Here is a 26,471-nt window from a genome sequence, read left to right on the forward strand (position 1 = left end):
AAAGATTTTTTCCCATTCTGTGGGTTCCCTTTTTACTATTCTGGTGAAGTCTTTTAATGTACATAAGTTTTTAACTTTTAGTATGTCCCACTCATCTATTTTATCGATTTTTGTTTGTGTGGTTTTCAAAATGTTTTGTAGTCCATGTATTCCCATCATTAGTGCCTTCACATTTGTCCCGAATTTTTCATTGATGACCTTCATAATTCTGGGATTCACATTTAGGTCCTTAATCTATGTTGAGTTGGTTTTTGTATATGGCGTGAGGTGAAGGTCCAAAGTGTCAATGATTTTTGAAGATGTCCACTTTTTTTGTTAATAATTTTATATTAACTTTAACCTCAAATTTTATTTTTTTCATAGCACAAAAGGTATCTTTTTATTTTTAAGTTACCTTCGTATGGTGCTGTAGGATCAGCACTGGGCTGTGAACCACAAGGTCAGCAATTCAAGCCCACCAGCTGCTCCTTGGAAATTCTATACAGGGTCCCTATGAGTCAGAACTGATTCGATGGCACTTACCAACAAGACTAAGGCAAGAGTATTACTAAGAGAACATGTTTGCAGCCATCCAGTGATAACAGAGATGTATTTAAACACATTTTATTTTATTTATAAAACTGTGCATATGTGAATGGAACCCCAATACTTTTTTATTTGCCCTCATATATGCTACCTGTCACACGAAATATGGACCTGTTTCATGTTTTTCTATTTTGCTTAATTCTCACAGCAATATTATTAGTTATGTACTCTTTCCCATTTTACATGTTTGGTTATTGAGGCTTAGAAAAGCTAAGAAATTCATTTCAGCTTATAAAGCAAAGGACTAGGATTACAGTTAAGGTCTTTCACTCTGATTGCAAACTTTTCTCATCTTACCTGATCAGCTGTTTCATTCTGCTCTCCTTATCCCCATTGTTTGGATTTTTATTGAGCTGAATTAATAAATGCTTGGGTCATATCAGGAATCTGGCAAAAAGTGACCTCCTCTTTGTGTCTTCATATTATTTATTTGGCATTTTTAATAACAATATTTTTTTATTAAATCTAGAGAAAAGTGTTTTCATGGTAAGGTATTTAACCATAAGTAGCCCTGGTGGTGCTGTAAGATAAGTACTAGACTGCTAATCACAAGGTCAGCAGTTAAAACCCACCAGCCATTCCTCAGGAGAAAGATAAAACTTTCTGCTCTTGTAAAGATTTACAGCCTTAGAAACTCTGTACAGGGTCAGTATGAGTTGGAATTGACTCAGTGGCAGTGTGTTTGGGTTTGTTTTTTTGCCTATATTTTAATAAGGTTTGATTCTTTAATTCAATAAATGTGGGTAATTACAACAGGGAAGAAAGACCCTGTGTGAGAGTCTGTGGGAAAGAGGAAGGTAAGGCCCACTACTCTAAAGCAGCTCCAAAGTGTTGGAAGGTCAGGTGAAGGATGATCAGGAAGGATTACTAGACAGAGTGTCATTCAAGTACAAACAAATATTTGGAGAATATATATCAGAAGTCAGAAAGATTGAGCAAAGGAAACTATTCAGGCAGAGGTAAATTGAGAGAGTGAGGTGGAAAAGCACACATGTTTAAGAAACTGAAAATTCTACTTGGTAGAAAATTCTACTTAGCATATATATAAAGAAGTAGTCAAAGATGAGATAGAAAGGGAACTTTGAGCTGGATCATGGAAGACCTAAAAACTGAGCCATAGAATTGGACTTCATTATATAGGTGTTGGGAAGCCATTATGTTTTTGAATTGAAGGAAGTAACATGATCCAGAGCTTTGTTTGTTGTTGTTGTTAAGTGCCGTGGATTCGATTCTGATTCATAGTGACCCTGTATAGGGTTTTCAAGGAGCAGCTGGTGAGCTTCATCCACTGACCTTGCGGTTCAAACCGACCTTGCAGTCCAGTGCCTTAACCCACAGTGCCACACCAGGATTTCATTAGGAATATTAAACTGGAAAGCATTTATAGGTATTAAATTGGGATAACTTGTTGGGAAGTTATAACAGGCTAAACATTTTAAATACCTGGATAAAGGAGTACAGAAAAAGAAGACACAATGTAGGCTATTAAAGTAAGTGTTGCTATGAACATTTTTATAAGTGTACATGTTTTAGGTAGAATGGATGAGTCCTAGTGTGTGAATATGTTCAGCTCTGGTAGATACTTCCATAGTTTTCTAAAGTGGTTATGCCAGTTTATACTCTCACCAACAATGTATGAAAGTTCCACTTGTTCCATATCCTTGCCAGTACTTGTCATTGCCTGTCTTTTTCATTATGGATATTATGGTGGTTGTGTAATTGTTTCAATTAGCATTTCACTAATGACTAATTAAGTTGAAATCTTTTCATATGCTTATTGCCATTTGGATGTCTTCTTTTATGTGCTGTCTTTTCAGATGTCTTTTTCTTGTTAGTTTCTGGGAGTTCTTTATATGTTCTGAGTATAGGTCGTTCATTAGATTTATTTATTGCAAATACCTCCTCCTACTCTCTTGGCTTGCCTTTTCATTCACTAAATGGTGTCTTTTGATGATCAGAATTTTTTTAATGTAGCACAATTGTTTAGTTGATTTCTCTTGTATTCATAATGGTTTTGTGTATTCAAGAAATCTTTGTCTACTTTAAAATCATGAGTATAATCTTTACTTCCTTTTATAAGCTTTATTGTTTTATTTTTACATTTGGGTCTATAATTCTTCTGAAATAAATATTCACAGACAGTGTGAAATATTGATCTTTGTTTTCCTTCTATGGTTGTCAAATTGACCTAGCCCTACTATTGAAGACATTTTCACGCTACACGGCAATATCACATTTTTCATCAATATGGTGACCAGATATGGGTAGAATATGCTTCTGGATTTGTTCTTCTGTTCCATTGGTCTGAGCGTCTGTCTGTTGGGCTTTATTTTTAATCTACTAGATAGACAACACTTCCCTTCTAGTATTTACCAGTAGTGCATTCACCTAGCCATGGGAGTGAAAAGTAAAATGTATTGTAGTATAAGAAATGACTCCAAAACGTAGTGCCTAAAAACAACAGTAAATGCTCACCATGGTTCTTGTGAGTCAGTAATTCAAGTGTAACTTAGCTTGTTGGTTTTGGCTTGGGGGTCTCCTATCATGGAGCTGAAGTTAAGATGCTGCCTAGGGCTGCAGTCATCTGAAGGCTTGGCTGGGGCTGGAGGATCTGCTTCTCTGCATAGTTCAATAACTGACATGAGTGTCAGGTCCTTGTCATATATACCACTCCTTAATGCCCTTACACTATAGTTTATTTCTACTGATCCAAAAGAGACAAGACAAAGCTGCATTATTTTTATGACTTAGCATTGAAATTCACACACTGTCACTTATGTAGTATTCTGTGGGTTACCCAGGCTATCCATATACAGTGTGGGAGAGGACTACATAAGGCTATACTGGGAGATGAGACTCATTGGGGATCATCTTAGAGGCTAACTTGTTGATGTTATTAGTTGCTGTTGAGTCGGTTCCAACTCATGTTGACCCATGTGTGCCTAGAGGTTTTCAAGGCTGTGACCTTTCAGAAGAGGCCACCATGCCTTTCTTCCAAGGAACCTTTGGGTTGGTTTCAGCCGCCAGTCTTTCAGATAGTAATCCAGTGCTTAACCATTTGCACCATCCCAGGGATCCTTTACAGCAGCTGAGGAGTCTAGACTCCTAGAAAGAGAAAGGCTGTGTGCTGGCGGCCAGGAAGTAGGCTTGTAGAATACGCCCTTTGGTTGTTTAAATGATTTTATATTCCTGAGTGTTCTTGTATGCATCAAAAAAAAAAAAAAAAAAAAACCACACAGAAGGAATAGAAGCAAATACTGTTAAATGATGATACATGGAGGGGACTGTAATCATTGCAGTGAAACAAAATATGATAGAATGAGTGCAAAACCAGTGTTCTCCCATGTAAACTGTCACTCAATTCACAATCAAAACTCTTTTGAAATGTCTTCCTGTATTTCATTGACTATGCAAAGGCATTTAACTATATATGGATCATAAGAAACTTTGGATAATATTGCAAAGAATGGGAATTTCAGAACACTTAATTGTGTTCACATAGAGCCTACACATAGCCTAAAAGGCAATCATTCAAATAGAACTAGGGATTACTGTGTGGTTTAAAATCTCAAAGTGTGTGCCAGGGTTGTATTGTTTCACCATACTCATTCAGTCTGTATGCTGAGCAAGTACTCCAAGAAGGTAGACTATATGAAGGATAATGTGGCATCAGGATTGGAGGAAGACTCATTAACAACTGGTGATGTGCAGATGACACAACCTTGCGTATTGAAAATGTAGAGGAATTGAAGCACTTGCTGATAAAAAGCAGACTACCAATCTTCAGTATGGGTTATACCTCAACATAAAGAAAGCAGACACCTTCACAACTAGACCAGTAAGTTGTCAAAGATTTCATTTTACTTGGATCCACAATCAGTGCCCATGGAGGCAGCAGTCGTGAAATCAAACAACATATTGCATTGGACACATCTACTACAAAAGACTTCATTAAAGTGTTAAAGAGGAAAGATGTCCGTTTCTCCCTAGTCTCCATGACCCTGAGAACAGGAGAACTAGATGGTGTCTGGCACCATTGCTAAACAATCTGAAAGGGATCACAATAGAAGGTATTGGATAAAGTGGGAGAAAAATGTGGAATCGTACTCAAAATCATTTTTAAAAGAATATGCTTATTAGTCTGATAGGAACTGGTGGAACTTCTGAAACTAATCAACCATATGAGATTTAAAGGGTAGCATTTGCCCAGACTTAAAGCTCACAACGCAGGAAGGGATAGGAGAAAAGGACCCAAGGGTAAACACAGGGAGGAAGTGGAAAGAGTGCTGTTACATTGTACGGGTTTCAGTCATTGTCACAAAACAAAAAGTGTAGGAATTTGTTTATGGAAAACCAGTTTCTAGATAAACGTTCACTGAAATAATAATTGAGGGGAAAAGAATGTGTAATTTTGAGAACTAAGGGTCACCTCACCCAAGCCGTGGTAGTCATCTTAGATGTATGCAAAAGAAGAGTTTTAAATAAAGATCAGAGAAGAATTAATGCCTTTTTATTATGGTGTTGATGAAAAATATTGAATATGCCATGGAGTGCCATAAGAACAAACAAATCTGTCTTGAAAAAAGTACAGCCAGAGTCCTCTTTAGAAGTGAGGATGGTGAGACCAGAAGGGAGCAGTCTCTGGAGAAGGACCTCATGTGTAGTTAAGTAGAGGGTCAAACAAAAGAGGGAGACCTTCAAGGAGATGAATTGACACAGTGACTCCAACAGTGGGTTCAAACACAGCAATGACTACAAGGATGGCACATGAGGATTCAGTGTTCCATCACTATAGTTGAAACTGGCTTGGTAGCACCTAACAACAATAACAACAGACTGTTACTATTATAATAAATTTGAGACATCAGGTAATGAGAAACTCAATAAGTGGGGAGTAGGAGTATTATGTAAAGGTAATAGGATGCTAAGCAGCCTGAAGATCTACTTGAATTTCATGTGAGACCAGTCAGTATAGTTGTATGATGTTTTCCAGTTATATACAGCTCAGTGTGAAAGGCAGAGCATTGGAACAGGCAAAGCATTAGACTTAGTCAGAGATTATGGTTTTGCCTCGTAAATAAGAGGAATGGAGAAAGGAGCAAGGAATGATTATAATGATGGGACACAATAGCTAAGCTAAATGAGAAGGGAAGGTAGAAGATGAGAGTAGAAATATGGTAGGATTGATGGAGTGTAGGCTCCAGTGTGGTTAAGAGTTGTAATAGTAATAAAATCTTTAATAATTGCTATGCTTTAGAATTAGTTTACATGTAAAAAAAAGTTGTATTAGGCATTTGGGTGGTAGTGATTTTCATATGTAGGTGAGGCTGGATCTAAGGAGGTAAATGACTTACCTAAAATCATACAGCAACAAAGTGGCAAAGCATAGAATTAACCTCAGGCAGTCTAGTATATGGAAAGCCTTTTTCTTAGCACTTTGTGTGCTATCTTCTCACAGATTATTCAGTCTTGTTGAAGAGATTGATTGTCAGTTACAGTATAAGAGAATATGTAATCAAGTGTTAAATTCTGTAATGTGGAATGATGTTAGTAGTTTATTCTCCCAGTTATGCATATTGAGCTCTCAGTATGTACAAGGCAATGTTATAAATACTATGGCTGTAGCAGTGATCAAGGGGGAAAAAAGAAGTCCCGAAGTTATGTGCTTGCAAGTAGATTTTTCTGTCACTTTCCTAAGGTGTCTAGGTTTGGTAAAAAGTACATTGCACTAAAAGTCAGCTTGTTTTTCTACTACTTGTATGTGTTGCTTCAACTCACTGTCTATCAGTGGAGGTCCTCATCTGTAAACTGAGGAGCTGCTATTATCTACCCTGCCTAGAAGTATTGTGAGTTTCAATCTGTATTCTAGCTAAATGGGATTGTTGTTAAGTGGTATCGAGTCGGTTCTGACTCATAGCGACACTATATAGGGCTTCTGAGGAGCGTCTGAGTGCTTTAATTCTCATACTTCCCAATATAAAAAGTAGGAATACCACTATCATGGGTTGGGTTATCTGAAGGAGCAAAAACTATATATATAGTTTTTATATTGGGTAGATATACATACACATATGGAGTCCTGGTGCAGAGTGGTGGTTTAATGCCCTGAACTGAAAAGGCAGTTTGAACTTACCATATGCTCCTCGGAAATTCTATACAGGGTCACTGTAGGATGGAACTGACTTGACGGCACTTAACAAGAACAAAGATATAGCAATATGCAGTGGTGGTGGTTATGTGCTGTGGAGTCAGTTCTGACTCATAACCACCCTGTATAGGGTTTCTGATGCTGTAAATCTTTATGGGAGCAGAAAGCCTCATCTTTCTCCCATGGAACACCTGGCACTTTCGAACACACACATATAGATAGATAGATAGATAGATAGATAGATAGATAGATAGATAGATAGATAGAAAGAAAACACCATTGTGGAGGCTTCTTGTTGTTGTTATAAATGCCATCAAGTTGGGTCTAACTCATAGCAATCCATATAGGGTTTCCAAGGAGCGACTGGTAAATTTGAACCACCAGCTTTATTGTTCAAACGGTTCTTGTGGTCCTGCACTTATCCTACAGTGCCACAACAGAACTTGTTGTAGTTGTTGTTAAGTGCTGTCGAGTCTGTTCCAACTCATAGCCACCCTGTATAGAGTTTCAAAGGACCAGCTGGTGGGTTTGAACTGCCGACTTGTGTGTGTTTCACAGTCTGGTACTGATGCTACAGCACCATACCAGGAATCCTACACCAGGACTAGCAAGTCCAAAATCAGGCTAGAGGCATCTTAAGACCATTACGTGGTTCCAGGGGTTGATGAACTCAAAATTGGCAGGTCAGGCAGCAGTCTGCTGGCTCACATTCCAAGAATCAGAGGTCAGATAATAACTCAGATGCAGGGTCAAGAAAGAGAGCTTTGCCACAACATCCATATATATTGGATGCAGACCACACCCCAAGGGAACCCCCCTTATCCCACATCACAAAGTTGTGGATAGTTACATAATATTGAGAATGATGGCCTAACCTAGTTGACACATTACATTAATCATCATTGCCATATCTTATTTTTTTAGTAATAAGACCCTAATTCCATAGTGAAATGCTTCACTAACATGCATCTTAAAATTATCCTCCATTTTTTGAAGCTGAGTAATATGAAAAGGAAACAAGCCATGTTCAGCCTGCATGGTAGACATTCCCCGTCCTCAACCTAGTAATTTCTAAGGATCTGTTAAAAGCTTTGAAAGAATACTAATGATCTTTTCTCCCCCTCTTCTTACTCCTTCCTGGAATTCAGGCCTGGAAGAAACGCTGGTTTATCCTACGGAGTGGCCGGATGAGTGGTGACCCAGATGTTCTGGAGTACTACAAGAATGATCACTCTAAAAAGCCCCTGCGGATCATCAACCTAAACTTCTGTGAGCAGGTGGATGCAGGCCTGACCTTCAACAAGAAGGAGCTGCAGGATAGTTTTGTGTTTGACATCAAGACCAGTGAGCGCACTTTCTATCTGGTGGCTGAGACAGAGGAGGACATGAATAAGTGGGTCCAGAGCATCTGCCAGATCTGCGGCTTCAACCAGGCCGAGGAGAGCACAGCAGGTATGAGAGCAAACACAGACCTTTCTCACAAGGGGAAAGGTGCTTCCTGGAGGAGTCTGGCTCTCAGGTTCTGTAGCAGGGAGAGCAGACTGTAGCTAAGCTCTCCTCTTGGGCAGAGGAGTAGTAGGCAGAGGGTAAGAGTATAAAGGGAATACCTTGAGAATAGCTCTGCAAAAATTAAAAATAAAGTTGTTGGGCAGATATTAGGATTTCTGGTCACATTTATGCTCAAATTGGGAGCCAAAAATTGTTGGGGCTGTGATGAAGTAAAAGATGCTTTGTAGTGTTTTGTTTTGAACCGTGTCCATTTTTCAGTTCTGCTCTCTAATGCTCTGAACTCTTTGCCTTTGAGCACACAAGACAGTTAACACCTTGATTCCCTTTTTGATCCATTTCTATGGCCTGTTCTGGTCCATCAATTTTCAGACCTTTCTTCGAGAATTAAGTAGTTACACTCACTCCTTCTTCTTTTTTTTTTTTTTTAAGGGTTCTTTGTGATTATTATTGATACATGATCCAGTGTTACTCATATTCACTTAATGTTGTTGTTAAGTGCAGTCAAGTCGGTTATAACTCACCGTGACCCTGTATAGGGTTTCTGAGGAGCAGCTGGTGGGTTTGAACTGCCGACCTTGTGGTTCCCAGTCCTGTGCTGATCCTAAAGAGCCACACTAGGGGTCCAGGAGACAGATGAGGAGAGGAAATCTTGACTTACATTTGGGCTTAGACAGCTTTCACAAAAGAGCAGGTCAGCTTTTTGAAATTAGTTGTAAATTGCTGAGAGTGCTATTTCACATTTGTTTGCAGCTCATGCCTAACCCTCTCATTGGTTGAGGAACAGGTTTTTGTTTGGGGTAGGTGGATGATTTAAATCAGTCATACTTAAACCTGCACATCAGAATTTTAAAATATTGAAGCTGAGAACCTATGCCAGATCAGTTAAATAAGAATCTCTGATGCATGGGACCTAGGCATTAGTGTTACTTAAAACTTCATTCTGGAAAGCAGCAGTCACAAACATTTTCTGTAATTATTTTAGGCTTTGCAGGCTACATGCAGTCTCTGTTTTATATTCTTATTTCTACAATGCTTTCAAAATGTAAAAAAACATTCTTCGCTCAATCAGCAACATTGGTATTATCTGAGAACTTGTTAGAAATGTGAATGCTGGGATCCCACCCCAGCATCAGAAACTGTGAAGGTGTGGGGCACAGCAGTCAGTTTTAGCAAGGCCTCCAGATGATTCTGATGATTCTGATGCAGAGTTAAGTTTGAGAACCACACAGGTCTAAATTCTTGCTACATAGAGAGGGTTTTGTGGACCAGCATCATCAGCCTTTCCTGGGATCCTGTGAGAAATGCACCATCTGTGGATCCCATACAGATCTACAGCATCAGAAGACACATATTTTTTAAAAAAACAAAACTTTCTATTTAGAAATAATTTTAGACTTATAGAAGAGTTGCAAAAATAGTACCACAAGTTCCCATAACCCCTCACTCAGCTTTCCCCAATGTTACATCTTACTTAATCGTGATATAATTATCAAAACTAAGCAATTAATATTGGTTCAGTGCTCTTAATTAAACTGCAGACTTTATTTGGATTTTACCTGTTTTTCACTGATGTCCTTAGTTGTCATGTCTGTGAGCCTCCTCCAGTCTGTGGCAGTTTCTGTTGCTCTTGTCGCTCATGACATTGACATTAAAAGTACTGTGTGGGTATTTAATAGACTGTCCCTCAATTTGGCCTTATCTGATGTTTTCTTATGATTATAACGAGGGTTATCAGTTTTTGGAACAACTGCAGCAAAACTCAGGGATGGTGTGCTTTTCTTGGCATATAGTATCAAAAAGGCACATGCTATCAATGTTTTATTACTGGTCGTGTTAACCCTGATCACTTGGTTGATATGGCATTTGCCAGTTTCTCCATTGTAAAGTTAGTGTGTCTTTGCTTCTGTTATTAATAAAAATTTGGGGGTAGATACTTTGAGGGTCGATAGTTATTGTATGTCCCTTAAGCATTGCCCACTACTTTTAGTATTCAATAATGGATTAAGTCCCAGCAGTTATCAGTGGTGTCAGAATAGTGGTTTTCTAGTTCCCTCAATCTTTTTTTTTTACTCAGTATTCCCAGATGATGTATACACATTCATGTTGTACAAGCTTTAGTCAAGATCATTGATTCCAAAGCCTGGCAGTTCATCAGAAATCATTTGAAAAACTTTTCTGTTAACTTACGGATGCTAATTCATTAGATCTCATTTGGTGCTGAGGAGCAATAGTAGTTCAAAAAATTCCTTTTCAGAGAACAGGAGAAAATATTTTTGAATTGTATTATCTGATGTGGTAGTTAAGTGCAGTCAAGTTGGTCCTGACTCTTAGCAAACCTGAATAGGGCTTCCGAGGAGCAGAAGTGAGTTTGAACTGCTACTCCATCAATAACATGGAAAACATCAGACAAGCCCAAACTGAGGGACAGTCTATGAAATACCCAAATAATACTTGTAGTGTCAGGGTCACACTGACCTTGTGATCCACTGCTTGTCCTTCAGCACCACAATATCCAGAATATATAAAGAACTCTTATAACTCAGCAACAACAACCAGTAAAAGAGACATATTACTGAGTTTTTTCGATGGGCAAAGGATTTTAATAGACATTTTTCCAAAGAAGATATTGAAATGGCCATTAAGCACACGAAAAAAATGCTCAACCTTATTAACTGTCAGGAAAATGCAAATATATCAAAACCACAATGAGATATCACTTTATACTAGATTGACTGTAATAAAAAAAGAATTTAAAATGTTGAGGATGTAAAGAAACTGGAATGCACATACATTGCTGGTAGGATTGTAAAATTGTGTAGCTGCTGTAGAAAACTGTTGTTGTTGTTGTTGTCAGGTGCCAACGAGTTGGAACAGACTCATAGCAACCCCAATGCACAGTAGAATGAAACAATGTCCGATCCTGGGCCAACCTCACTACCGCTGCCACACTTGACACCATCAGTGATGCCACGTGGCCAATCCATCTCGTTAGGGGTCTTCCTCTTTTTCTCTGACCCTCCACCTTACCCAGCATGACATCCTTCTCCAGTGACTGTTTCCTCCGGACAATATGTCCGAAGTATGAGAGACGAAGCTTAGCCATCTTGGCCTCCAAGGAGCACTCTGGCTGCACTTCTTCCAAAACAGATCTATTGGTTCTTTTGGCAGTCCATGGCACTTTCAGTATTCTCCTCCAACACCACAACTCAAAGGCATCAATTCTTCTACGATCTTCCTTATTCACTGTCCAGCTTTCGCATCCATGAGGCTATTGAAAACACCATGGCCTGGGTCAGGCGCACCTTAGTCCTCAAGCTGACATCTCTGCTCTTCAATACTTTAAAAAGTTCCTGTGCAGCAGATTTGCCCAATGCAATATGTTGTCTGATCTCTTGACTGCTGCTTCTGTGAGTGTTGATAGTTGATCCAAGAAGAATGAAGTCCTTGACAATTTCAGTCTTTTCTCCATTGATAAGAATGTTAATTATTGGGCAAATTATTGAATGATGCAGAATGCATCAAGAAAAGATGGAAGGAATACACAGAGTCATTGTACCAAAAGGAAATGGTTAATGTTCAGCCATTTCAAGAGATACCATATGAACAAGAGCCAATGATACTCAGGGAGGAAGTCCAAAGTGCATTGAAAGAAGTAGAAAACTGTGGCAGATACTAAAACAATTAGACATAGAATTACGATGTAGACTAGAAATTCTACTCCTTAATATAATCCCCAAAGAATTGACAACATGTATTCACATATAAACTTGTACATAAATATTCATAGCAGCATTTTTTTCCATAATAGTAAAAAAAAATGAAACAACCCAAATGTCCATCAATAGATGAATGGATAACAAGTGTGTTATATACACATACACATGAGGAAGCTTCAAAAAGTTCATGGAAAAATAGAATTTTTCCATGAATTTTTTGAAGTATCCTTTTATTATTCAAGTATTATTATTATTATGTGTTATATAGGTTATTAATATTATATAAAACTAATATTCTTATTCAACTGTAAAAAGGAATGAAGTACTGATATATGCTATTACATGGGTAAACTTTAAAAACACTATCTTTAGTGAAAGTAGACAAAAATAACCACATATTTATGATTTATTTGAAATGTTCAGAATAGGCAAATCCATATAAGCAGACGGTTGTTGATTGCAGAGGGTTGGGGTGAGAGTTGGGGAGTAGAGAATGACCACTAATGGGTATGGGATTTCTTTCTGGGGTGATGAAAAGGGTCTGTCATTAGTACAGAGCCCTGGTGTGGCGCTATAGGATAAGCACTGAACTGCTAACCAAAAGGTCAGTAGTTCAGCCCCATGCAGGATCACTATGCATCAGAAGCAACTCAGTGGCACTTAATAAAAAAAACACAGTAGTTGTACAGCTATATCAAAATACTAAAACAAACAAACAAAAAGTGCTAAATTTTGTACTTCATAAGAATGAATTTTATGGGAAGCGAATTATACCTCAATTAAAAAAATGTTTTTTTAAGTTCCTCAGGGGCTTCCGATTTTGGAAGCACTGGAATGAGGGCTGTCTTCATGGGTGTGTGATCTGTGCAGTCACACGGCTCTTATGCTTAGAAGGAACCCCTGCTTGACTTGACACTCTGCTGTCACCAGCTTGAAATTCTTAATTTTTGAACAAGGGACCATGTGTGAAAAAGCCAAGAATTCTGCAAATTATGTAGCTGGTCATTCCTTGACAAGTCTTGATCAAGGAATTCTGTGACTTTTATCTTACATGGAGAAAGATAATAAGTCCCCATTTACTCTTAGGTTCTTTGGTGTAATCTTTGCTCCCTGTGGGGAATTTTCTGTTTTCCCCAAATATTTTCATTTACAGACTTCATGAATTTTTTGTTTAATTTTTCTCAGTATTTTGTTCCTAATGAAGAGTAATTCATGACCGTACCAAAACAAACAGAACCCGCCAGTCTTATGGTTTTTTGTTGTCAACAAAATCTTTCATAAATGTGAGAAATGGGTCTAAGGAATATTTCAGCTTCATTTTAGGAAATAGATATAATTGAGGAAAAAATCACCAGAAAGCAAATTTCTTTCAATTGTATTATTTCCTTGTGGGATTAGTGGTGTTCCCCTCAAGATAAATATATCCTTTGAAGTAGCAACAATTACTTGTGGTGCAAACATCTTTTAAGTCATATATTTTAAAAATAGCTATTGTCTGAATCCTTTCTTAACTCTGTAGAATTTAAGCCTAAATATGTGGAAACCACAATCTCTGTGTTTACTTTCATTGATAAGAAGATTTGTTGATTTACACATTGCTCATTCACTTGTTCACTCAGTAAGCTGTCATTGAGCATTCAGTCTGTGGCAGCCTTTGTCGTGACCTTGGTGGCTACAAAGATGAACGCTGTGACTGCAGTGTTCAGACACCAGCCTAGAGGAGGGGCTGATGCTTAACCAGACACCAAGGAGTACGCAAATGCAGGAGTGAGCCAAGTGCTGAGGCATAATGAAAGATGGATAAGCTAGTTTATGTACTGTCTCCTCAATGAGGAAAGAGGGGGATGGAAAGCATTGAAACCTCATTGCAGTCAAGTGGATTCTGACTCATAAACCATACAGGACAGAAATAGAACGGCCCCATTAAGTTTCCCAGGCTATAATCTTAAGGGGAGCAGACTTCTTGGTCTTTCTTCCACAGAGCAGCTGGTGAGCTCATACCACCAACCTTTTGGTTATCAGCTGAGCACTTGATCATTACGTCACCAGGTTCTCTGGAAAGATTAAGGGGGTAACAAATGATCCAGTGAGTATTATGTCAAAGGCTTTGTTTATTAAAGGATATAGTTCCCTTAAACTTATTTTTTTCAAAAGGGGGATTGTTTTTATCAGATGTCTGGTGGTTTCTATTTATTTATTTATTTATTTATTTTCAAAAGAAGATTACGGAGAATCTTTTGGGTATAAGATTTAAAGATTATCTCAGAACAGTATTTTCTTTCTTTTTTTAAGAGTTCAGATGGAATCCATCAAAAAACTTCTGTTTTTAAATTTCAGCTGGAAGAGGCTCTGTGGCAGATGGAGACTTCCCCCCCTACCCCCTCCCTTCTTGCCACCCCCAGCTTCTTATTTCTACTGCCAGACACTCTCCAATTCCTCACATATTCCAGCCAAAAAATGTCTGGGGTAAAACCTGTAGGATTAGGACCAGAACAGCAGTAAAACTGAGTCTAAATGTCGACATACGGATGTAGAGGAAACAGCCATCTCCTGATGGGGACTCTTTCCAAAAGAAAACCAGAGATGCTCGACAAGGAAAAGCAGTTGTAAGAAATGGAGCTCAGGACTTTCTATCACATGTGTGGAGTTTTTTGTTTTGTTTTGTTTTTTGTGCATGTGCACAAGCATAAGTAGGAACCCCACTTCCTCTGGGAATCAAAATAGCTTTCAGTCCTCAGAGTAAGGAAGCAGAAAGTTGCTGTGAGCTGTGTTTATGAGTAGGCAGGCCCAACTCCTCACGTTTGTGGCCCAGTCGTGGGCAGCTGTCCCTGACCAGATGTACCAAACACAAAAGGAATCAGCTCTCAGCGGAGAGCTTTGATGAATTATTCATGGCCTCAGGAGTCATCCACTGTTAGGAAAACCCTCATCCCTTTTGAATCCTCAAAGCCCAGGACTTTTCCTTCCTTTCTATCCCCTCCCTCCTTCATGTGTTCAATAGTTATTCCAGTGCCTACACAGCCACTGTCACATGATCTCAGAGGCAGGCTAGCTGCCCTTGAGCCCTAACCCTTCGTATTTGTTATATGTTGTTGAATAATTCACTTTACTTCTTTGAGACTTTATCATCTGTAAAATAAAATTATGCTCCATCACAGAACTGTTGAAAGAGATTCGTCAGATCGTACATGTAATGTTATGAAAATGTACGGGTACACAGTGAACAATAGCTGTTCCTTTTGTTGTTTTCCATGTAATGGTTGTGGTGACTATGATGATTATATCAGTAGCACAGATGAACAGGATATAATGTAAATATCTCTGTTGTCTTAGAGAACTTTACAGCCTATAAAACACTTGTGCTTCATTTGAATATAAAGAAATAAACAAAATACGATAGGTAGAAGACTGCTAGCATTTAGCGAAGTATACAAGTGAGGAAGCTGAGGCTTAAAGACACACCAAATCTTGAATCCAAGGCTTTAGTCCCTTTCTGCGGCTGTGTGCTCTAACTCCTCTTTTGTCCTAACCTCTTTTCGCAGGCCTGTCAACATGGCTGCTTCTAAGTCATTAAATAGCCAGAAGATGTACGACTAAGAGGAGAAGCAATTAGTTAGTAAATCACTGAGAACTGACTGTTTTGAAAGTAAAGTGCTTGTCTCTGGATTAATATTAATCTCTGAGGACTAAATTAGTGAGATAACATGATGTATTTTAGAGGATCCAACAAACTACTGTGAACTAGAGCTTGGTGAGCTTATATCACCAGAGCCCCCTGCATAACAAGAGTTTTGAAGGAAGGCCAGAGCTTCTTCAATATCTTCTCTATTGTTTTAGCATTTTTCTTTCTTCTTGAACTCCCTGGCAGGAATTTCACAGTGGTTGAATGTCTAATTCTGTGGAATGAAAAATTCCCAGGGTTCCAACCAACGCTTCTCCATCTCTTCCCCCACCTTGTCTCTTAGAAAATGTTGGGTGAGGCTGTGCCTTTAAATATTTTGTAAATATTTAAATTCCTAGTAATCCTTGGGTTTCCTGAGTAACTCAACAGCAGAATTATTTTAAATCCTGATTCCCATCTAGGGTCAAAAGATACCCATAAAGATGCTTTTGCAGAAATCTTCAACATCCAATGCAGGAATGTTATTGAAGGTCTTCAAACAACTCTTTCCTCTCCAGAGAGAATGATTGGTGCCTTAAAGGTTAGGGTCCGTTATTCCAGCTGGGTTTCTGGCAGCAGGGAGGGCTGTGGTGGAGCCAGGCAGTCCACTCAGATGCCTTCTGGTGACCTTGCTCCTTCCCTGATGACGCAAAGTGAGTGGGAGAGTCTGGAAGAGCCAGAGAGAAGCTGGGAGTAGAACAGGGTGGGGAGGGAAGAGGCCTTTCTCAAAGACCTCACCCTTTCTCTCTTCTCATCCCTGGGAGGGCCTTTTCCTCCCTTGTTCCCTCTTTTGTTTTTTGTTTTGTTTTTTTCTTTTTTAACTGAACTCAGATCACTCATCTCCTCTGGGGGGACTCTTGTTGGAAACTGAGCACAAGTGTGGGAGGTAATATCTAGCTTATTCCTGGCTGAGACAAGTCTCTTGAGGAGCAAAGAACAGAATGGCGACTGACCCGGGCCCTAGCCCATAGGCGGAGGCTGCTGTCTGAATCACCCACCCTTTTTTCCACTGAGACAGTGAGGAAAATAAACATCCAGACCACTTTTCCAGCCAGATCTGAAATGCTTATACCTTAAAAAAAGAAAGGAAGAACGAAATGTTATTTTAAATAACTCTGAAATATCATGTCTTCCTACTCAATCTTTTGCTTGTTTGTTGATTTTTATTTTCATCTGAGTTCAATCAGCTCAGAGCAGACCTTGACTTTGGAGATGAATGCCATAACACTCCTCACAGGCCCTTCAGCCTTGTCCTGGAACGGGGTCCATGCCCCATTTGCAGGAAAACCCTAACCACCCTCTGGAGGAGGAAAAGGAGACAGGGAGGAACCTGACTGTCGTGTCTTGGTTCTAAGCCCTGGTCCTTTGTCTGCCTTTCTCTTTTATACCAGACACTCCCCCTCACCACCTCAACCAGCCAGCATAGATTAAATCTCATATTACCTGCCAAAATCCACAGACTGTAAGAGAGGGGAGCTTCTCTCTCAATTCTTAAAGAACAGAAACTCCAGATAATGCTCACAAATCCCTCAAAATACCCCCACCCCTACCACCACCATCACCACCTTTTTTGTGTTGTTGAGTGCTTTATTATTCTTAGTGAAGGAGGGTAATTAATAATCCCAAAGGCCAGTCTAACTCTTAATTTTTTACAAGAGGCAGAACTTGGACTTTGTTACCATGGACCTCTCCACATCCTGACTAAGCTTAAGCATCCAGTTATCTATAGCTCTACATAGGATTTGTAACTTGACACATTCTATATGCATGCTAAGAGTTCCTTAGGGAATATGAATTGTGGATCAAATTTTGGGTTTTTATTTTCAACTTTGTTACTGATTCTGTGTGTCCATCTCAGTTTCTTTCTGCAGTAGTAAACTAGGAGTTTTGGACTGAAACCGTGACTTTCAAACCTTTTTTTAGGCGTTATTTTTTAACCACAGCTTACATATAGTACACCATAGGTAGTCCCTGACTTACAGTGGGGTTCCATTGCAAAGACTCTATTGTAAATTGGTTCTGATGTAAGTTTCCGTAGCCAGAGGACTTAAAACATTTACTGATGAAGATCAAAGAGCACAGCCTTCCATATGGATTACATCTCAACATAAAGAAAACAAAAATCCTCACCACTGGACCAATAAACAACATTCTTATCAACAGAGAAAAGATTGAGGTTGTCAAGGACTTCATTCTCCTTGGTTCAACTATCAACACTCATGGAAGCAGCAGTCAAGAGATCAAACGATGTATTGCATTAGGTAAATCTGCTGCACAAAACCTTTTTAAAGTGTTGAAGAGCAAAGATGTCAGCTCGAGGACTAAGATATGCCTGACCCAAGCCATGGTATTTTCAGTAACCTCATATGCATGCGAAAGCTGGACAGTGAATAAGGAAGACTGTAGAAGAATTGGTGCCTTTTGAGTTATAGTGTTGGGGGAGAATATAGAAAGTGCCATGGGCTGCCAAAAGAACCAATAGATCCATTTTAGAAGAAATGCAGCCAGAGTGCTCCTTAGAGGCCAAGATGGCCAAACTTTGTCTCTCATACTTTGGACATACTGTCAGGAGGGACCAGTAGCTAGAGAAGGATATCATGTTTGATCAGGTGGAGGGTCAAAGTAAAAGAGGAAGACCTCCAATGAGATGGATTGGCCAAGTGGCAGCATCAATGGACTCAAGTGTGGCAACAGTAGTGAGGTTGGCCCAGGATCAGGCAATGTTTCATTCCGCTGTGCATAAGGTTGCTATGTCAACCGACTCGATGGCACCTAACAACAACAACAACAATTGAATGAATGCTTACAGACAAGATTATCAATTTTACATTCAACAATTCATATGCTTTGTTTCATCTCAATGATTTTCAATATAACTTTTTGAGGGACACAATGCAATCTATAACCTCTGAAGAAGACATTATGAAAGTATTGTTCTAGAGCAGATATTTAATACAGAAACCCACAAGCCAGGGCTAAGTTAGGAAAGCATGTCATCAGTCTACAGCAAAATGAACATTATGAGGAAAACATCATTTGTTTTCATAAAGCTGAATGTAAGCAGACCTCTTTTTATTCAAATAGTACCTTTGTGTGTATGTGTGTGTGTGTGCATGTGCACATATGTCAAAATGTTGTGGGTTTTTTTAGTGAAATAATTGCTAGTCATAGGAAATAATGGTTTTTCCATAATTAAAAATTGTCAACTCTAAGTCAGTTTCTAAAAGTGTAGAAATGAAACAACAAAGAAGCAGTGTTTTCGCTCATCCATGAAATGGATGTCTGGGAAACAGTGACCTGAAGATTATGCTGTATCAGGATAACCTGGTCCTTAGTCTGGGTATAGAGTCATCAGATTCATACCAACAACAAAACTCAAGATTTAAAAAAACGAAGCTTACTGGTCAGAATGGAGTCCTGTACTAGACTCAAGGTCGGTTTGAACTGTAAGGCTGGGGGTTCAAACTTACTAGCTGCTCCTCAGAAACCCTATAAAGAGTCACTATGAGTTGAAACCAACTCTGCGGCACACAACAACAACAATACTGGTCAGAAACAGACTAGAGGAACTTGAGACTATGGCCCACAGCTGCTCTTCATGACCCAGTTTCCAGCCAAGCTGTAAATGGATATATAGCGGGGTTAACTACACTAATAAGGTATGCTTCCCATGGAATGGCCCATCATGCAAGACCAAAAGGACAACATTTCCCTAATGACAAAGTTTAGAATGTTGGAAAGGAGGGTGGAATGGAAATAAGAACCACAGGGAGGAAGGGGATAACAGTTGTTACATGGAGGGGATTGCAATCATTGAGATGAAATAAAGTATATGATTTGTTGAATGTGAAACTGGTGATTTGCTTTGTAAACCTTCTCTCAGTTCACAATAACCACCCACACACAAAAAATTCTTACCAACCTTGCTCCCCATATTCTTTGTCTGTTTTGGGCAACTCTGGCCCTGATCCCATGTTTTTAGGCCAGCCCTGGGATTTTACTTTATTTCCTTGTTCCTGAGTCTTAACCCAAGTAATCTGCCTAACACTGGACCTTACCCTGCTTTTATCCATTCTCAAAGATGAGAGTATTACCCAGACCCATAAATCCGTACTGCCCACCGGCAGACTTCTGTGTTTCCAGTGGTCTGACTGACGGAATTTAGGAAGAAAATCTGCTTCTGCTTTCCCTGAACGTGGTTCCTGCTCTTGTTTGCCTCTACTGCCCCATTGTGAGGTTATGGCTCAGAGTCTGTGTTCATTCAGCACCCGTATCATTGAATGCCTGTATTTACCAGACAAGTGTGGCCCTTTACCCCTTTAGTGTCTGGTTCTAGGTCCTAGGCCCCTGCAATTTTCATCAAGATTTACTTGTGTTTAATTAAACTGTGCCTGCTTACAAGCTAGACATACAAAAAAGAAGAAACCAGACCTATTGCCACCAAGTCGATTCCAATTTATAGAACTCCTATATAGGGTTTCTGAGACTATAAATCTTTATGGGAGCAGACAGCCTCATCTGTGTCCTGAGGAGCCACTGGTGGATTTGAGCTGCTGACTTTACATTTAGCAGCCTAACACCTAAAACACCACCAGTACTCCTTAACCTTCATGTGTTGTTATTGTTAGATACTGTCGAGTAGGTTCCAACTCATAGTGACCCTTTGCACAATAGAACAAAACTGCACGATCCTGCATCATTCTAACAGTTGTCATGTTTGAGCCCAATGTTGCTTCCATTGTGTCAATCCAGCTTGTTGAGGGTTTTAGTCTTTTTTTTGTTAACCATCCACTTTCTGAAGTATGATGTCCATCCCTAGAGACTCTATTCCTTCGATGCTGTGTCCAAAATACAAGGGATTAAGTCTGGTCATGGCTTCTAAGAAGAATTCTAGCTGTATTTCCAAAACGTATTTGTTCTTCTGTCAGTCCATGATACTTTCAATATTATTCACCAACACATAATTCAAATGCAACAATTCTACAGTCTTCCTTATTCATTGTTCAATTTTCACGTGGCTATGAGTCAATTAAGGAGATCTGGTAGCATAGTGGTTACAAGTCGGACTGCTAACCTCCAGGTCAGTAGTTTGAAACTACCAGCCATTCTGCAGGAGAAAGATGAGGCTTTCTGTTCCCATAAAGATTTACAGCCTTGGAAACCCTATACAGGGTTGCTGTGAGTCGGAACCAACTCCACAGCACACTACCACCACCACGATGAGGCAATTGAATATATTATGGCTTGGGTCAGGCTCACCTTAGTCGTCAAACTAAGGTTTGAACACTTTTAAGAAGTCTTTTGGAGAAGATTTGCCTAATGCAGTATGTCATTTGATTTCTTGACTGCTTCTTTCATGAACATTGATTGTGGACCCAAGCAAATTAAAGCCTTTGACAATTTCAAACTTTTCTCCACGTATCATGATGTTATTTATTGGTCCCCTTGTAAGGATTTTCATTTTCTTTACATTGAGTTGCAGTCCATACTGAAGCAGAAGTCTTGGTTCTTCATTCAGTAAGTGTTTCAAGTCCTCTTTGCTTTCTGCGAGCAAGGTGTGTGTCATCTGCTTATCCCAAGTTGTTAATGAGTCTTCCTCCATGCCTCATGTCAAATTCTTCTTCGTATAATCCATGTTCTCCATCTTCTTGGATTGTGTGCTCAGTATACAGATTGAGTAAGTGTGGTTAAAGAATACAACCCTGGTGCAAACCTTTCCTAATTTTAAACCATTCAGTGTCCCCTTGTTCTATTTGAATGACTGCCTCTTGGTCTAGGAACCATACATTCCTCATGAGCACAATGAGATGTTCTAGAATACCCATTCTTCACAGTGTTATCCACAGTCTGTTTTGATGCACACAGTTGAATGCCTTTGCAAACTCAAAGCACAATTAAACATCTTTCTGCTTTCAGCCAAAATCCATCTGACATCAGCAATGATAATCCCTCATTCCATGCCCTCTTCTGAATCTGGATTGAATTTCTGCTACTGCTCTTTGATGTGCTGCTGCAATCATTTTTTAAATCTTAACTTCAGCAAAATTTTACTTGCATATATTTTTTTCTTAAGTTTTTATTGTGAATTGAGTGATAGTTTACATGGGAGAACATCGGTTTTATACTCATCATTTCATTGCAATAATTACAATCCCCTCTGTGCATCATCATTCAACAGTATTTGATTCCATTCCCTCTGGTGTTTTTGTTGTTGTTGTTGTTGTTGTTGTTCATTTTGCAGGGGTAGGGTGGGAGATGTACACAAAAACACTCAGGATTATATAATAATTTAAACAACTAAAGGGCACATTCTGTAAGCCTGCCTCCTGACCACCAGCACTCAGTCTTTCTCTTTCCATGAGTCTAGAGTCCTCAGCTGCTCTCTGTCTCCATGCCCTCATCTCTGGTGTTTCTGCCTCTCTGGATTACTTGCATATATTATTAATGATACTGTTCAATGATTTCCACACTCCATTGAGTTACTTTTCATTGGACTGGGCACAAATATAGATTTCTTCCAATCAGTTGGCCAGGTAACTGTCTTCCAGATTTTTTGTCATAGATGAGTGAGCACCTTCAGTACTGTAACAGTGTGTTGAAACATTCCAGTTTGTAATCAGTCAATTCATGGATCCTTGTTTTGTGCCAGTGCCTTCAGTGCTGCTTGAATTTCTTCCTGAAATGTTATCAGTTCTTGTTCATATTTTACCTCTTGAAATGATTATATATCGACCAATTATTTGGTGTATTCCTTCCATCTTCTTTTGATATTTCCAGCATAATTCAATATTTTGCCCACAGAATTTTTGAATACTGTAATTCAAGGTTTTAATTTCTTCCTTAGTGTTTTTTTCAGCTTTAGAAATGCTGACTGTGTTTTACCCTTTTGGTTTCTAGCTCCAGGTCTTTGCACATTTCCTTATAATATTTGACTTTATCTTCTCTAGCTGCCCTTTGAAATGTTCTGTTCAGCTCTTTTACTTCCTCATTTTTTCCAGTTGTTTTAGCTTCTTTACCCTCCATAGCAAGTTTTAGAGTCTCTTCTGACATCCTCTTTGGTCTTTTCTCCTTTTTAATTACCTTCTGTTTTCTTCATGCATAGTGTTCTTGCTGTCATCCAACAACTCTCCTGGTCGTTAGCCATTATTGTCTAATGCATCAAATCTATTCTAGAGATGGTCTCTAAATTCAGGTGGGATATACTCAGTATCAGACTTTGGCTTTTGTAGAGTTGCTTTAATTTTCTTCAGCTTTAGCCTGAACTTGAGTACAAGCAATTGGTAATCTATTCCACTATCAGCCCCTCATTGTTTTGACTGATGATATTAAGCTTCTCTGTTGTCTCTTCCCACAAATATAGTCTGTTTGATTCCTATGTATTCCATCTGGTGAGGTCCATGTGTATAGTAGCCTTTATGTTATTTAAAAAGTATTTGCAATAATGAAGTCATTGGTCTTGAAAAATTCTATCGTGTGATCTCCAGCTTTGTTTTTTATCACCACAGCCTTATTTAACTTCCTCTTTGTTTTCAACCTTCACATTCCAGCTACTGGTTCAGCAATTTTCAATGCATCTTGATTACTTGTTTGAACAATTCCGGAATGAAGAAATTGGTAGAATTCTTCAGTCTCATCATCAATGGCTTTAGTGATTGGTGCATAAATTAAAATAATAGTGGTATTAACTGGTCTTCCTTCTTGTTGTTGTTAAGCGTCTTCAAGTCAGTTTCAACTCATAGCAACCTTGTATAGGGTTTCTAAGCAGCAGCTGGTGGGTTTGACTGCCAACCTTGTAGTTAGCAGTCCAGTCCTTATCCAGTAGTGCTACATCAGGACTCTGGGTCTTTCTTCTAGGTGCATGGATATTATCACAAACAGCATTGTACTTCAGGATAGATCTTGAGATGTTCTTTTTGATGATGAATGTGACATCATTCCTTTTCAGTTTGGCGTTCCTGGCATAGTAAACCATATGATTGTCTGATTTTAAAAGGCATGTCAGCTAACTAATGCCTAGGATATGGATCTTTATGCATTCCATTGAATTTTTGACAACTTCCAATTTTCCTAGATTCATACATTTCACATTCCAATTATTAATGGATGCTTGCAGCTGTTTCTCTTTATTTTAGTTGTGTTCCACCAGCAGATGAAGTTCCCTAGAGCTTAACTCCATCCACATCATTAAGGTAACTCTACTTTGAGGAAGCAGCTCTTCCTCAATCGAATGTTGAGTGCCTTGCAATCTGAGGGGCTCATTTTCTGGCACTTATCTGCCAATGTTCCACTCCTGTTCATAAGGTTTTCAGTGGCAAACCATTCAGAAATGGTCTACTTCTGTTTCTTCTTAGCCTTAGTCTGAAAGCTCCACTGAAATCTGTCCACCATGGATGACATACCAGTGGTATAGCTTCCAGCATAACGGCAACATACAAGCCACCACAGTATGACAAACTGACAGATGTTTTTGAGTTAACCTCAAGTGTAAAAGAAAGAAGAAAAAAAAAATGTAATTTAGCTTGAATAACAAGTCCTTATTTTGTCCAGTGAGAAAACTTCAAGTTTTAATCAAACTTAGGACAAACCTCAAGGAGCTCTGGTAGCATAGTGGTTACAAGTTGGGCTACTAATCTCATGGTCAGCAGTTCGAAACTACCATGGTTCCACAAGAGAAAGATGAGACTTTCTGCTCCCATAAAGTTGTATAGCCTCAGAATCCCTGTACAGAGTCACTGTGAGTTGAAACTGACTCCACGGCACATCACCACCACGAGGGTAACCTCTGTACACGGATTTCTCAGTTAATTTAGGATTCCCTTGTGTTCTTCATGAGCTGCTACTAAGTTACCAGAGGTTTGTTGTTGTTTTGTTCCATCAAGTCAGTTCTGACTCATAGCGACCCAGCAGTGGCTGGTAGGTTTGAATTGCTAACCTTTTGGTTAGCAGTCCAGTGCTTACTCTATAGCACCACACCAGAACTAGGGACCTGTAAACATTTCAGTGAAACTGCAGCACGGAATTTGGGAAGAGGTGAGGATATGTGTGAGAGACTGGAAAACTAAACCAGAGCTTTGTCTTAAAAGATCTCATTTTAAGTCATTGAAGGAGTTGAGCCTATATCCTGTGACAGTAGAGAGCTATTTAAAGGTTTTAAGAATGAAAGGAATAATTCAGCTATAACTTTAGAGAGATGAATGAAGCAACACAGTGTAGTGGGCCAAGGGTGAAGGCTGGGATACCAGTTGGAAGACTGTTGCAGTATATCATGTGTGAGATGGCTTAATCCAAGTTGGTGTCAGTGAGTATAAGATGACTTTGAAAAACTTTAGAAGAGTGGGTATTGAGAAGGGAATGCAAAAATGTGTTCTGGAAACTTCTTTAGACAATTGAAATGTTCTGCATCTTGATTGTTGTACTAGTTACCTGGATGTCAGTATTTGCCAAAAAATCAACTGTACATTTAAAGCAGGTGTATTTTCACAAAAGCATAACTCAATGTAGGTTGCTTTTTGTAAGTTTATAGAAAAGTAAATAATGGTATCCCAGGATATTGACTTATGCAACCAAATTAATAGTGGTGCCCAAGTTATAGGGAACCCAGAAAGGTGAAGCTCAGGCATCTGCATTTTCAACCTTAGCTAAAGTTTGAAATTTTCTTGTTTGGAACTGACTCAAGTCTGAGGAGGTAGCTGAGACAGCTAAGGTAGATATGTATAGTGGTACAAGAGGGCTTAGAGCAGAGCCGTGAGGGAAGGCAGCATTGAGGAGAAAATCTCAGGGGGGGAGTTAGTGCTCACCAGGACCACGGTGAGCTGTGCAGAAATGAGGATGTAATCGTGTCATAGCCATCAAGGGAGAAAATACTAGAAAACATGAGTGTTTCAAACTCTTGGCTTTCTATTGCTTGCTGGACAAAGTCCAGATCCCATCATATGTTACACAGGGTCCTTCACACTTTGGCTCGGGGCTGCCTTTCCAACCTCTTCTCACCACTCTCCTTCAGCCCCATTCACCAGCTTTCCACACTTCATGCTTTGCTTGCTCTTTTCCCTTTATCTGACACTTCTTCACATTTCTTCCCTGACATGCTCCCTTACTTACCTAGAACATTTGTTCTCATCCTTCACTACCAGAATAAAATATTACACATGATGTGATGTTTTTGCTAACACTTTATTTAAGTATTAATTACTTAATTAAAACTCACCACTGCCCTCGAATTGTTTCCAACTCAGAGAGATCCTGTAGGATAGAGTAGGGTTTCCAAGTCAATAAAGCTTTATGGGAGCAGACAGCCTCATCTTTATCCTGCAAAGCAGCTGGAAGATTTGAACCACTGACCTTGCAGTTAGCAGTCTAATGTACAACCAGGGATCCTTAATTATTTAATTGTTGTTGCTGTGAAGTACATTTGAGTCAGTGCCAACTCATAGCGACTCTGAATAGGGTTTCTGAGGAATAGCTGGTGGGTTTGAATCAGTGACCTTGTGGTTAGCAGTCCAGTGCTTTTCCTACAGTGCCACACAAAGATTAATTAGGAATAATTAATTACTCCTTGCTGCTGATGTTTCCCTATCAATTGTCCATACCTCTGTTAATATTTTACCGTGGTTTTTTGTTGTTGTTGTTTTTTACAAATCTCTCTCTCCCTGGAGGTTAAGAGCATGTCTTGTTGATCTTTATATCCTTATATTTATAGAATAGCACATAGTAGTAATTCAATAAATATCTAAATGAATAGTTCCAGTATTTTGTCATAACTATATAAAAATTTATAGATACACAAAATTAGTTTTAAAAAATTCCAAATTGTTTCAAAATATCATCATTTAGAGAAATTCACTGCTGGAAA

At 39.0% G+C, this 26,471-nt stretch overlaps 1 protein-coding gene across 1 annotated transcript in view; it reads left to right on the forward strand.

Annotated features, from left to right (window-relative positions):
- The window catches only part of GAB2 (GRB2-associated binding protein 2), a 246,032-nt gene that overhangs the window by 172,673 nt on the left and 46,888 nt on the right, over positions 1 to 26,471 (forward strand). The window contains exon 2 of the mRNA XM_006864985.1: positions 7,882 to 8,185. Within this exon, the coding sequence (XP_006865047.1) occupies positions 7,882 to 8,185 (304 nt within the window). The remainder of the gene's footprint in view (positions 1 to 7,881; positions 8,186 to 26,471) is intronic.

The sequence above is a fragment of the Chrysochloris asiatica genome, unplaced genomic scaffold (genome assembly GCF_000296735.1).
Source record: "Chrysochloris asiatica unplaced genomic scaffold, ChrAsi1.0 scaffold00074, whole genome shotgun sequence".
Lineage (NCBI taxonomy): Eukaryota > Metazoa > Chordata > Mammalia > Afrosoricida > Chrysochloridae > Chrysochloris > Chrysochloris asiatica.